The sequence below is a fragment of the Saimiri boliviensis genome, chromosome 5 (assembly GCF_048565385.1).
Source record: "Saimiri boliviensis isolate mSaiBol1 chromosome 5, mSaiBol1.pri, whole genome shotgun sequence".
Taxonomy (NCBI): Eukaryota; Metazoa; Chordata; class Mammalia; order Primates; family Cebidae; genus Saimiri; species Saimiri boliviensis.
In genome coordinates, this window is record NC_133453.1 from 62,094,471 (window position 1) to 62,108,081 (window position 13,611).

The 13,611-nt window shown below is 39.4% G+C and overlaps 1 protein-coding gene across 1 annotated transcript in view; it reads left to right on the forward strand.

The window, feature by feature from the left end:
- Positions 1-13,611, forward strand: part of PDE11A (phosphodiesterase 11A) — a 392,053-nt gene that overhangs the window by 247,190 nt on the left and 131,252 nt on the right. Inside the window, exon 10 of the mRNA XM_039469872.2 lies at positions 7,507-7,557. Within this exon, the coding sequence (XP_039325806.1) occupies positions 7,507-7,557 (51 nt within the window). The remainder of the gene's footprint in view (positions 1-7,506; positions 7,558-13,611) is intronic.

Below are 13,611 nucleotides of genomic sequence, written 5' to 3' on the forward strand. Positions count from 1 at the left end.
ATTGAGGTGGTCTGGAACCAAACTCTCAATATCTCTGAGGTATGCCTGTATTTTATTATTACCCCAGGTTTGGCAGGTATCTTTTACTCTAATTTAAATTCAAAAAAATTGAGTCTTTCTTAGATTTAAAAAAAATTTTTTTATTGTACTTTAGATTCTGGGGTACATGCGTAGATCATGCAAGATTGTTGCATAGGTACATTCATGGCAAGGTGGTTTGTTGCCACCATCCCCCCATCACCTATACCTGACACTTCTCCCCACGTTATCCCTCCCCTACCTACCCTCCCACTATCCCTCCCGTAGCCGCCACCAATGGACCAGTGTATGATGCTCCCCTTTTTGTGTCCAAGTGTTCTCATTGTTCAACACCCACCTATGAGGAAAACATGTGGTGTTTGATTTTTCTGTTCTTGTGTCAGTTTTCTGAGAATGATGGTTTCCAGGTTCATCCATGTCCCTACAAAGGACACAAACTCATTGTTTTTTATGGCTGCATAGTATTCCATGATGTATATGTGCCACATTTTCTTTGTCCAGTCTATCAGTGATGGGCATTTGGGTTGGTTCCAGGTCTTTGCTATTGTAAACAGTGCCATGATGAACATGGGTGTGCATATGTCTTTATAACAGAACAATTTATAGTCCTTTGGGTATATACCCAGTAATGAGATTGCTGGGTCAAATGGAATTTCTACTTCTAGATCCTTGAAGAATCACCACACTGTCTTCCACAATGGTTGAACTAATTTACACTCCCCTCAACAGTGTAAAAGTGATCCTATTTCTCCACATCCTCTCCAGCATCTGTTGTCTCCAGATTTTTTAATGATCGCCATTCTAACTGACATGAAGTGAAATCTCAATGTGGTTTTGATTTGCATTTCTCTAATGACCAGTGACTATGAGCATTTTTTCATATGTTTGTTGGCTTCATATATGCCTTCTTTTGAAGTGTCTGTTCATATCGTTTGCCCACTTTTGGATTAGTTTGTTTGTTTGTTTTTTTCTTGTAAATCTGTTTCAGTTCTTTGTAGATTCTGGATATTAGCACTTTGTCAGATGGGTAGATTTCAAAAAAATTTTTTCCATTCTGTTGGTTGCTGGTTCCCTCTAATGATTTTTTCTTTTGCTGTACAGAATCTCTGGAGTTTAATTAGATCCCATTTGTCTATTTTAGTTTTTGTTGCCATTGCTTTTGGTGTTTTAGTCATGAAGTCCTTGCCTATGCCTATGTCCTGAATAGTATTGCCTAGGTTTTCTTCTAGGGTTTTTATGGTGTTAGGTCTTATGTTTACGTGCTTAATCCATCTGGAGTTAATTTTAGTGTAAGGTGTCAGGAAGGGGTCTAGTTTCTGCTTTCTGCACATTGCTAGCCAATTTACCCAACACCATTTATTAAACAGGGGATCCTTTCTCCATTGCTTCTTTTTGTCAGGTTTGTCAAAGATCACATGGTTGTAGATGTGTGGTATTGCTCTGGAGGCCTCTGTTCTGTTCCATTGGTCTATGTCTCTGTTTTGATACCAGTACCATGCTGTTTTCATTACTATTGTCTGGTAGTATAGTTTGAAGTCTAGCAGCATGATGCTGCCAGCTTTATTCTTTTTGCTTAGGATTGTCTTGGCTATGCAGGCTCTTTTTTTGGTTCTATATGCAGTTTAAAGTGTTTTTTTCCAGTTCTGTGAAGAAGGTCATTGGTAGTTTGATGGGAATAGCATTAAATCTATAAATTAGTTTGGGCAGTATGGCCATTTTCATAATATTGATTCTTTCTAACCATGAGCATGGAATGTTTTTCCATCTTTTTGTGTCTTCCCTTATTTCCTTGAGCAGTGGTTTGTAGTTCTCCTTGAAGAGGTCCTTTACCTTCTTCGTTAGGTGTATTCCTAGGTATTTTATTCTCTTTATAGCAATTCTGAGTGGGAGTTCGCTCATGATTTGGCTCTCTGTTTGTCTGTTATTGGTGTATAGGAATGCTTGTGATTTCTGCACATTGATTTTGTATCCTGAGACTTTGCTGAAGTTGCCTATCAGCTTAAGGAGAGTTTGAGCTGAGGTGATGGGGTCTTCTAAATATACAGTCATGTCATCTGCAAATAGAGACAATTTGACTTCCTCCTTTCCTTATTGAATACCCTTTATTTCTTTTTCTTGCCTGATTGCTCTGACTAAAACTTCCTATACTATATTGAATAAGAGTGGAGAGAGAGGGCATCCTTGTTTAGTACCAGATTTCAAAGGGAATGCTTCCAGTTTTTTCCCATTCAGTATGATATTGACAGTGGGTTTGTCGTAAATAGCTTTTATTATTTTGTGATAGGTTCCATGGATACCTAGTTTACTGAGAGTTTTTAGCATAAAGAGCTGTTGAATTTTGTCAAAGGCCTTCTCTGCATCTATTGAGGTAATTGTGTGGTTTTTGTCTTTGGTTCTATTTATGTAGTGGATTAGTTTATGGGCTTTCATAAAAATACTTTTTAGTTAAATTCTGAAGGTCATGATAACAGATTATGCAGCAGACACAGTTATCTGAAGTACCTTTTGAACATTTCATTCTATTATACAGCAGGCAATGTCTTAAATATTTGACAAGAAAAACTGATGATTTTTCAGATTCAGTTGCCATGTCTTTGAATACTGTCATCATCTTGTTAGGAAATCCTGTAGTATGGCTCGTCACAAAGTTAGATGACACTTCTGTCAGGTCATTGTGGTAAATTGGCTTTTCATTCCTTGTGGTTTGTCATCTTTCTTAGTTAAGGGCTACAGCTGAGAGCAAAGCTTCTTTATTTCTTTGGAGCTCATCAATATAAGTTATTTGGGATTTTACCTCAGATCAGCTTAGCTTAAGTCTATCATCCAGACTTCACAAAGTGCCACTTTGCCAGCAGAGCAATAAATGTATTCATGGAGCCCTTTTGTGTCTGGGACACTCAGTCTGGATCCACAGTGGGGTCTTTGTTCCTCTTCGCTGTTAAGTGCTTCTTTACATTTGTGTTGCTCTCTGCTAGTGTAATGGTCCATATCTCATTTCAGGAGCAAATGGCTGCCCAAATCCACAACAAATTAACATTCAAGACACTTGGTGCAAGAGATCTGTCCTCCACCTACAGTTCTGGGGGTTGCAAGACAAGTATTTGGCTCCTGTCCTGAACATCATGTAGAGAAGGTCAGGGCTTGATCGAGTGGTCCTATCTCATAGTTCTGCCCATTGTTTATCTTTTGAAAGATAGTTAATTGTCTTTTCATGCTGAGCAAATGCAACACAAAAATGTGACTTCTCTCCTCTGCCTTTCATGGGTGTGATAATTGCCTTATCTGCTTTTTGTTGTTGTTATTTTGCTGGAAGCAGTTCAGTCCAAAAGTTAATTAGAGTTGGTATGGTTTTGCAAATAGTGATTTACTTTAGGAACTGTAAAGATTTCTTAAGTCAGAGCTCACCAACAAAACTGAGTCAAAAATATTTTTTCAGTTAATACCAACACAAATGACAAATCCATCTATCATATAAATTTTCTTGTGAAAGTTTAATGCTCATCAAGTGTTCTGTGGATCAAATATTTACTTTTGTATGTAGGCTTTATACAAATTTTATTTAGATGTCAAAAAAATTAACTGTTGTGTTCATTATAGTAATACTCTCATAACCTAACAATGTTTCTCATAGGGAATGATAGTATGTATATAAAATGATGTCTTACAAATGCCTCTTTCTTCAAAACTATTATAGTACATTCAGTTAAAGCTTTTTTACTTGATCAAAGGTATTATTATTCAAAAATATATGATGAACCTAGATATTTGCTATGAAATATATTGTTTGGATTGTGAAGGAAACTAACTTATCCAGGAAGGTTGGACAATAGTAGTTTTAAATAATATGATCCTGTAATTTGTTAAGATTTATTCTTAACTATAGAAATTTGCCTGATTTTTAGTCATTATCTGTGCCATATAATATTGTTAATAAGCAAACCATGGACTGAAGCCTTGTCTTGTACATTTGTGAAACATACATCTGACAGTGGACTTGAATCCAAAATAGACAAAGAATTCCTACGACTCGATAACAAACAAAACAAACTATTGTAATTTTAAATGAGCAAAAAGTCTTAATCTGTAATAATTGTCTGCTTCACTGATTCAAATAGTTTCAATTTAGTGGGGTTAATAGCTTTTTAAAAAAATAAATAAAGTAAAGGAAGAGTTGATTTAAAAAAACCTGACTAAGCACCACCTGGTGACAGACATTTTGAATTGCAGCTTGAGTTTTTGTGGGATATTTTTTTTTTTTTTTTTTGAGACGGAGTTTCGCTCTTGTTACCCAGGCTAGAGTGCAATGGCGCGGTATCGGCTCACCGCAACCTCCGCCTCCTGGGTTCAGGCAATTCTCCTGCCTCAGCCTCCTGAGTAGCTGGGATTACAGGCACGCGCCACCATGCCCAGCTAATTTTTTTGTATTTTTAGTAGAGACGGGGTTTCACCATCTTGACCAGGTTGGTCTCGATCTCTCGACCTTGTGATCCGCCCGCCTCGGCCTCCCAAAGTGCTGGGATTACAGGCTTGAGCCACCGCGCCCGGCTTGTGGGATATTTTTTAAAGGTAAAGTCTGAAAGTGAATCTGCAGAAATAGACTTGAAAACAGTAAGAAATTCTAATAAAATGACAGTCAAATTAAATTTTATCATAGTAAAACTGAAACAAAAGAACAAAATTAATTCATCTATACATTGAAATACCTATTGATATTATAAGATAATGATATAATATCCAGACAAATACTTATCTGGTAGAATTTTAATTGAATATTAATACAACACATATAAATTGGCTATTTGTGTGCCAGGTATTCTACATGTACTATTGCATTTAATCTTCCTAAGAACTCTGTATAAGCCCACTCCATGGACTATTTCCGTGGTTAAAATTTCCCAGCAGAAAATATCTTCATTTTTAATAACCAAACCTCACAGAACATATTTATCTTTCAATATAACATTTTTGTGAGTCCCCTCCCAAACGTAAAAAGGATTGAGGAAACTATGGAAAAACAAGTAATGTCAGTAAGAAAAATGTTTACAATGAAGAGAAAGTATTAACACAAAGAAAATTTTTGTTAATAACTGTATTACTTATGACCAGAAAGTAACATTTTAAGCAACTATAACATAACAGTGTGTTTTGTTTTATATATACCTATGAATTTTACTGTGCTTTGACTGAGTTTTAAGAAGTTGCTGCAGATCTTATAATGCACTGTATTTTTTTCCCAATTAAAAGCAGACTCCCTGTTAGTGTTTTCAGGAGGAACCTCTATTTTAAGCAGGAGATGCCTGTGTAGTATTATGTTATACCTTCTTACAACTGAGACCCAAAGAGATTAAATCATTTGCCCAAGCTCCCAGGGCTCGGAAGTGGAGGCGTGGCAGCCTGACTCTGAAGCCCGTGTTCTAACCACCGTGAGACATTGCTTCCATTGTAGCTTTATTTGTATCACACAAACGGTACGTGCCATAGGTCGGCGCTTCTCAAAGTTCTTGGTCAATAGGTTATTAGGTTGAATGTTACCAGTTTAATATTCCCTAAAAGGGAGTTCTGTGGCTAATTGGATTTGGGAAATACTGTGTTTAATGAAATAAAGCATGTTACTTTATTTTTCACAGCCAAGTGTGCACTATAGTTTTCTAAGGTTGGTAGGTGAAGGAGTTAGCATTTTCCACACTTACTTGTTCGAGGTTTGTATAGATTAAGAATGCAGGCCGGACACACAGGTTCATGCCTGTAATCCCAGCACTTTGGGAGGCTGAGGCAGGAAGATGGCTTGAACCCAGGAGTTTCAGACCAGCCTGGACAGCATGATGAGACTCCTATCCCTACAAAACAATACAAAACCTAGCTGAGCATACTGTGTATGCCTGTAGTTGCAGCTACTTGGGATGCTGAGGTGGAGACTCTCTTGAGCCCAGGAGGTCAAGGCTTCAGTGAACTATGATCACATTAATACACTCCAGTCTGTGCATTAGAGTGAGACCCATCTCAAAAACAAAACAAAACAAAAAAACAAAAAAAGGTGTCTGGCAGCATAAAACATAAAACATATACATGCTATTTATGTATGAGTGTGCATATGTCTGTAAATATGCCTTATAAAATACCACCAGTGTGCATTTATTTGTCCCACAAAACAAGAAGTCTGGGGCAGCGGAGCCCAGGGTCAGCTTCTTTCTCTTTCCCTTTCTGTTCTTCTATCCACAGCAAGCTGGCATTCACTGCCATGCTTGTCACATCATACATACCAGATTTTGCTGCACTTCCAGGCTTTACAGCTGTATTCCACAAAGGAGAAAAAAAAAAAAAACAAAGCAGCAGCACCAACACTCTCACTTATAATTCATTGAGCAAGGCAGTGTCATAAAGGCCACCCTATAGGACCAGCCCCAGCTGCAGGGAGCCTGCGAATTGGCTTTTTACTTTTAAACCTCTGTATCAGTGACTTATGACATAGATAAATTGTGAAGGTTGATTCTCACATGACATGTCATCAGCTGCAGGTTGGCTGCAGTTCTACGCAATATGTCTTCTTTATTTGGGGGCTGAGACTGAATTATCTTTCCCTCTCAAGCCATGCCCTTCCCATGGCAGAGGCAAAAAGGAGGTGGCAGAACCATGTCATTGCTGTTGAAGACACAGTCAAAGTGGCATTTGTTACTTTCCCTGACATTCCATTGGCCAAAAGAAGTCACGTGCCGATGCTGATGTCAACAGGGCAAGGAAGTACAATCCTCTTATTAAAGGATCACAGATACCCTTTAAAAGATCATAGCAATATAATCTTTCCTAACATAATAAAAGCAGGCAAGTGAGAATAGGTGACTTTGTTTTCAGAGCATTTCACAGGACAAATATTCACATCCTTTGGGAATTGTAGTTTTAAGTCACATTATGTCCTTTTCTTTTCTTTTCTTTTCTTTTCTTTTCTTTTTTAGACAGGGTCTTACTCTGTCACCCAGGCTGGAGTGCAGTGGCATGATCTCAGCTCACTGTAGTCTCAACCTTCTGGGCTCAGGTGATCCTCTCATCTCAGCCTCCCTGAATAGCTAGGCCTTCAGCCACACGCCACTGTACCCAGCTAGTAGATTTTTTGGGATTTTTTGTAGAGATGAGATTTCACCATGTTGCCCAGGCTGGTCTCAAACTTCTGGGCTCAAGTGATCTGCCCACCTCACCCTCCCAAAGTGCTGAGATTACAGGGGTGAAACCACTGCACCTGGCTGTTGACCTTTTGATGAAATAATATCAATAGAAAAATCCTGATATAAAACATTCTTTAATATGTGAATTGTGTCAGAGAATGTTATTAGACATGTTGTTTCTTGTCATACATTAAATTCCACCTTTAAATCAAGGTAACATACATGAGCAAAGCTTATTTTTTAAGCCAGAAGAATTTCAGAAAATACAGTCATGCCTAGTTATTAAAATTATTTTTTTCTTCTGAATCAGGTGCTATCCTACCATGCAACATGTTCAAAAGCTGAAGTTGACAAGTTTAAGGTAAGGAAGGAAATGGTTGCCTTGTTAGTGCCTACTGTTACACTTCACCTGGCCTCCTGAGCTCTGTCACTTGCCTCTAGAGAATTAATCCCGCCTACTGGGAGCTGCGGACTAGCACTGGGCAAAGGCATATTTGTATATTTGTTTTAGAGGAGAAGAGGGATTTGTATATAACTGAGTTGTCATTTTATAATAATTTCCATAATTCAGTATTTCTTCCCATTTGTTATGTAAGCAAGATATCAGGGGAAAAAAATCTGTAATAAAGTGAGAATCAGGACACCTGGTTTTGGCATTGGTTTTACCTCTAACTTTCTGTTCAGTTAAAATCTTAGAGCTGTATCTCCATCTGTAAAAATATGTGGAAGAGATTGAGATAATAATAGCTAACACTTAAGTGTTTGCTGTGTGCCAGACACAATAACAGGCATCTTACCTGCATTAATTAATTTAATCCTCACAATCCTCTGAATAACGTACCATTTTACAGATGAATAAATTGAAGCATGGGGATACTGATGCCAGGCCTAGGTCGAACAGTTGTAAGAGGTATAGCAATCTGGTCCCAGAACGAGAGCTCTTAACCACCATGCTTCAGTACCACACAGGTTGACCCCCTTTCAACTCCAACATCTGCTGAGTCTGTGAATGAATTTTAGATACTCCTTCCCACCTTAGTTTCCACCATTTCCTTAAATGCAATTCAGAATCCTTGTTTGTCTCCATGAACTTCAACCATGCAGTTTTTAGCAATGAGTAAAACACGGGAGTATAGGAAAATTTTCTTTTCCTTTTGAAAGTTTTGGTGCCTGCCATTCTATATTTATGTGGCAGTTCAGAAAGTTTTCGGAAAAGCTACCACAATCATGAGAAAGATCATGTTTTTTATTGCAATATTAGAATCTGATATCACTTTGGCGATGGCTACTTTTCTACGAGTCCATTTGCAGAGACCTTTGGGCCTGAGAATTGCATCAGATTACTAGAACTGAGCACATGAATGATGAAAGGAAGCAAAGGCAGATGCTTGTTCCAAACACTGAGAGTAGGGATAGAAGAGCTCCTCACAAAGGCCAGAAGCAGCACATCTACTGCAAGCATAGGAACTGCTTGGGCTCCATCCAGTGATATGGTCTATTATTGACTTAGAGAGATGCTGAGGGGAAAGACCTGCAATTGTAACCCTGATAAAAAGGGAGAGACAGGGTGTCAGCAAGAGGTGACAGCTGAGAGCAGAGGGAGGAGGCAGAACAACGAAAACCACAGCAGTGAAGGCCCATTTGTTGCAGAGGCAAACATCCTGCAACTTGAACTCAGACTCCATCAGGGCAGCACCGTCTGTATGCTTCATTCACTGCCATATCTCTCCTGCCTTTTGTGGTCCTTGGGACATAGTAACACTCAATAAATACTTGTTGAATGGATGGATAAGTGAATGAATAAATAAATCCAAAGAGCACCAATGGCTCCAGAACTTGAAGCAATTAATCATTAAGAAAATTTTAAAACTCTGATAATATATAATTATGTTTTATATTTCATATAAATTTTACTTAATGTATATAAATTTCATAAATATTTCCATCAAAAATATTTAAGGCTTTTTTATTTTAGCCAATAAAATTCAGTTATATGGAAATCCTATTTATGAAAATATCCAGTTCCTGCTAAAATGCTAATATAATGTTTATATTATGTTTTTGCTATTACTACAATTATCATCATTGCTAAAAGAGGGAAGGGGTAGGCAAGAAGAAAGACAGCAAAGATGACAACATGCACTTTAACTCATATGACTGAATATGACTGCAAGAGCTGCCTGGAGGTATAGCAGGCCAAAATCCATAGCTGTTTAGTTTCTAAAGGCACCAACATTCAGGCTTCATTTTTTACTTGAAGAAAACATTGTCCTAGAAACAAACATTGGTATGCATTTCTATTGTTAGCTCACAAATATACTAAAATATGGAGTATTTAAATTTGAGAACAAAGGGTTATTTCATCTTAAAATTACCAAGATTAAGAATTTAACTGATTTACTTCAGATTTTATCATGAAAGATATTATCTAGCATCTTACTACAATGTAATTGAGATATAGTAGATCATTTTAACCATTTCAGAATGGCATTTTTCTTGATATATAAAGTAAATAAAACATTATCCTAATTGGTAGCTGATGTCTGTTATAACTGCAGCAATAACAATAAAATGTAGTGGGCTTAAAATAATCCTGCACATAGACAGGGAAAAGCACTTACTGAAATTCCAGGCTAGAGTACATGCAGCGGCAGTTCCCTAACATTGTCTTCTACAAAATGGACCACTGAGTTAAAGGATGGCCGAGTCACAGTGTATTGGACTATACCCAGCTTGGACCAGACTAGTGATCAGTGATTCAGAGGTTAAGCCAGAGTTTGGGAAGAAACTGATTCATCCAATTCTGACAAAGATCTGGAGGTCTGGAGGTCAAATATTATGTATGTACATATGACAGACTTCATTTGGAACTTAAGCAATACCACATCTGGGATGCAGAAATGTCTGGGAGACTAGTGAGCTGTCGTTATTTACATGAGAGACTAACAGTCCTTCTGAATAAAGAACTCTTTCTCGTGAAAGTTAAGGCCACAGACCTCAGTGTCTAGACGATTCCAAGTTCAGCGTGAAGTTTGAAACTTGGATTTATCCTTCACCTCAGCCTCCTAGGATCCATGTTCTCAGCTGAGAAAGTGAGTAAACACAGAACACATGGGCTTTGGTATGGTTTCAGTGCATTAAATGCTCCAAAAGATTGAGGGTCAGAGTGCCAACAGCACACAACAGAAGGCAGCAGCCTAACGGAAGGAAGCATCACTACGGACCTGTGGCAAGGCCCTTCCTACTTGTGTGACCAATGGAATCAATGGATAGAATCAATGGAATCAACGCAGGCTCAGGGGTCACATTTTAAGGACAGGTAAGGTGTACCCTGAGGACTCCCAAAAATAAGTAGGAAAGATGGAGACCCTGTACTATTGGAGAATGTGATATATACTATTAATTATTCCTAGTTTGGTACCATTTGTACTTACAGATTGTGGGGCCTACAGGAAGATTGATTTCACATAAGATAAACCTGTAATGAATCGTTAATAATAATTAAGCTAGATTGATGCCATCTTACCCTTCTTCATCTATGGTCTTCCTATTTCATATCCCTTTATGTTTTGGGATTTTCTCCCCCTATTCTAGATTGCTTTGTTGCAGGAAGGGTGGTGGTTTTGTTTTGTTCTGATAACCCTATTACTTCTGTTGGAAAAAATTTCCTTCAGGAGTATGTAGTACCTGATGGGTGGGTGAATGGGATTAGAGTGTGAAAACCTTTCTAGAAGTGTCCTTGGACTGTTCAGCTGGAATAAGTAGCTAAAACAACATATAATTACACATCCAAGAATGACAGAATTTGGGTTTATTTTTCCCGATTCTGATACATCATTTATATTTCAAGATATAAAAACGATCTTTTTTATAGGTCTATCTATATACAGAAATATCACAGAACTTCCTGAAACTAATGAATTAACTATTTTGAAAGTGTGATTCAGGTTGTAATATCAATAAATTTTCCTTTATGGGTTGATTGCCCTGTGCATCTAATGAGAAAACCAGGATATAAAAAAACATTTTTTAATCCTCATTAACATTTACTGATCTCCCATGAACTTGAAATAGGAAAGTTATATACAGAAAATTTGTGCAGATTTTAGCCACTATTTATATCTCTGCAGCTCTGTGCTAACAGGAATGATGTGTAAAGACCATAGTGACAATTACATCTCCTTGAAGATGGCTGGTTTAAAGGCTTTCAATAACCTAAAGATGCCAGCTGTGATAATATAAGAAAATGAGTTTAGTACACCAATTATATGCTCCTGTAATTTTATGGACTTTCCTTAGATTCCAATGTGGTGGACAGACCAAACAATTATCACTATATATTGCCACTTTACCAATTAAAATCAACTCATGGACATTGTGGTGTTATATTGCTGCCTTGTTTCATCCCTTCCTTCAATTGAGAACTGCATAGGTTATGGCTGCAATCAAAGATGAACTCGTTTACAGCACTACAGCTGCCTCAGTAATTAAGCACCAATAACTCAGGTTGGGGTTTGGGTTTGGACTACCTCTTACATATTTCAAGTTTTCAATGTTAATGCCTAAGCCACAAATTAATATCCTGGTACCAAGAATATATACTCCTTGTGGCATTTATATACGGAAATAAGAATGACTGCATCAAAAATAGGATCTTATGGCCTCCTTTGCAGACTGAGCAATGGGATGTGATTTACTAAGCTTTAAAAAATTAGATTTGAAAAGACACTTTAATCCATGAAATAGTCTAACGTGTATAATAAGAAGCTTCAGCCCTCAAGACTGCCCTTACAGCTATGCCAGGAGATGTGTCCGCCGTACGCCCTGCACTAGGGCCTCTTACACAGCAGGCAGGTGCGGGGCTGCCCCCTCCCCTAGGCTGACCGAGTGCATGGGGTGCCTTTTAGTAGTTGATCCGCCAGAGGGCGCTCCTTCCCCCGGCTGGCACAAAGGCACTACAAGTGCTAGCCACCGCCCAGCGCAATCTATTTCCAAAGCCCTGGAGGAGCCCAATCCTTGCAGCAGCCCCTTGCGGAGGCAGAGCGCACTGTGCAGGGAGAGGGTAACACCATGGCATTTACTCAAACTCAGGCGACACAGAGAATGCCGAGGAGGAGGAGGGTAGAGCTGAGCCTCATGGACAGCGCGGGATGGCAGAGGCCGGGAGCGAGCTTCCCACCCCATCGGTAGGGGCACCTCCAGTTCCTCTCCCTCAGGGCGATGACCCATAGAGGCTCTTCCACAGTCCGGGATAAACCAGGACTTGTGGGTGCCAGAGAGAGAGCAGGAGCTTTGTCTTTTTTCTCTACAGTCTCAGTTCTCATGGCCTTCCTGAAATGCTACCTTCTGAAATCCCAACAGTGGCTTTCCAGTGCATCTCGGCTCATTTCTAAGGTGGTTTAGAAACCATATAAAAGGAAGCCATATAAAAGGAATTCGGGTATCATCTTACACCTAGCCTACGCTGTCTCCTCTTCGGTTCCTGCCTTTGGAATTTAGGAAGTTGTTTTGACTTTAAATAGTATTTATGCCAAGTTTAATATCCGAGTTTTTTTTATTGTCAGGGAAAGTTATTGAACCTTCACCAGGAAATTGACTGCAGAGGAAACAGCTGCATCAGCACCCTAAAGGGCATCTCCTGCTCAGAAGCAGCTGCCGAGCCGGGCGGTTTGCACTGCTCAGGACGCATCCATAAATAGGCAGAGTGCTTCGCGTTCAAATGTCCAGTTCTCTTTATGAATTGCGTCTTAATCAAATGCCGCATCAGAAAAAGGATGGTTGTACTTTGTCACTCTTGAGTATTGAAGATAGAGGCGGAGGAGGCGGGGAGTGGGTGCTGGGCATGAGGGGAACTAGGTCTGCGAGCCCAGGCTGGCCTTTCCTCCTGCTGAGCTAAGCAGCTAGGGATTGAGGGCCCTTCAAGGACCCGCCTGACCCAAATACACCCGGTGGTGACCCTGACCTCCCCTCACATCAACTTCAGCAGACACTATTTGTCACTTCTATTTGAAAACAAAGCGAGGACACTGTCCCCAGAAGGTCCCTGTGAGCGTCTCCTTTCCTTGGGAAGAAGAGTGTCCCTGGTGGGCTTTCTCCCACCTTCTCCCTCCCCCGTGTTAGCACAGCAGAGTTCACTGCATTCCCTAAGTGCCACACAGGAAGGTGCAGGAAGTCTGAACCTGAGGCAGTGAAATAAAGGAGGGTTCATTTGTTTCAGAGCGCTGGGAACAGAGCGGCAACAAGTCCTGAAGGTCCAGTGGAGAGCAACAGTGTGGGCCAGTGAGATTCCTGACCTCTAAACTGTGAAGGGAACTAGAGAGGTTAAAGGCGTCAGAACCTTCCAGAACACTAGGGTATCTGGGACTGTATCACTTTATCTTCCTTCTGGTTTTTCTCTAATTAGAACCATTGATAA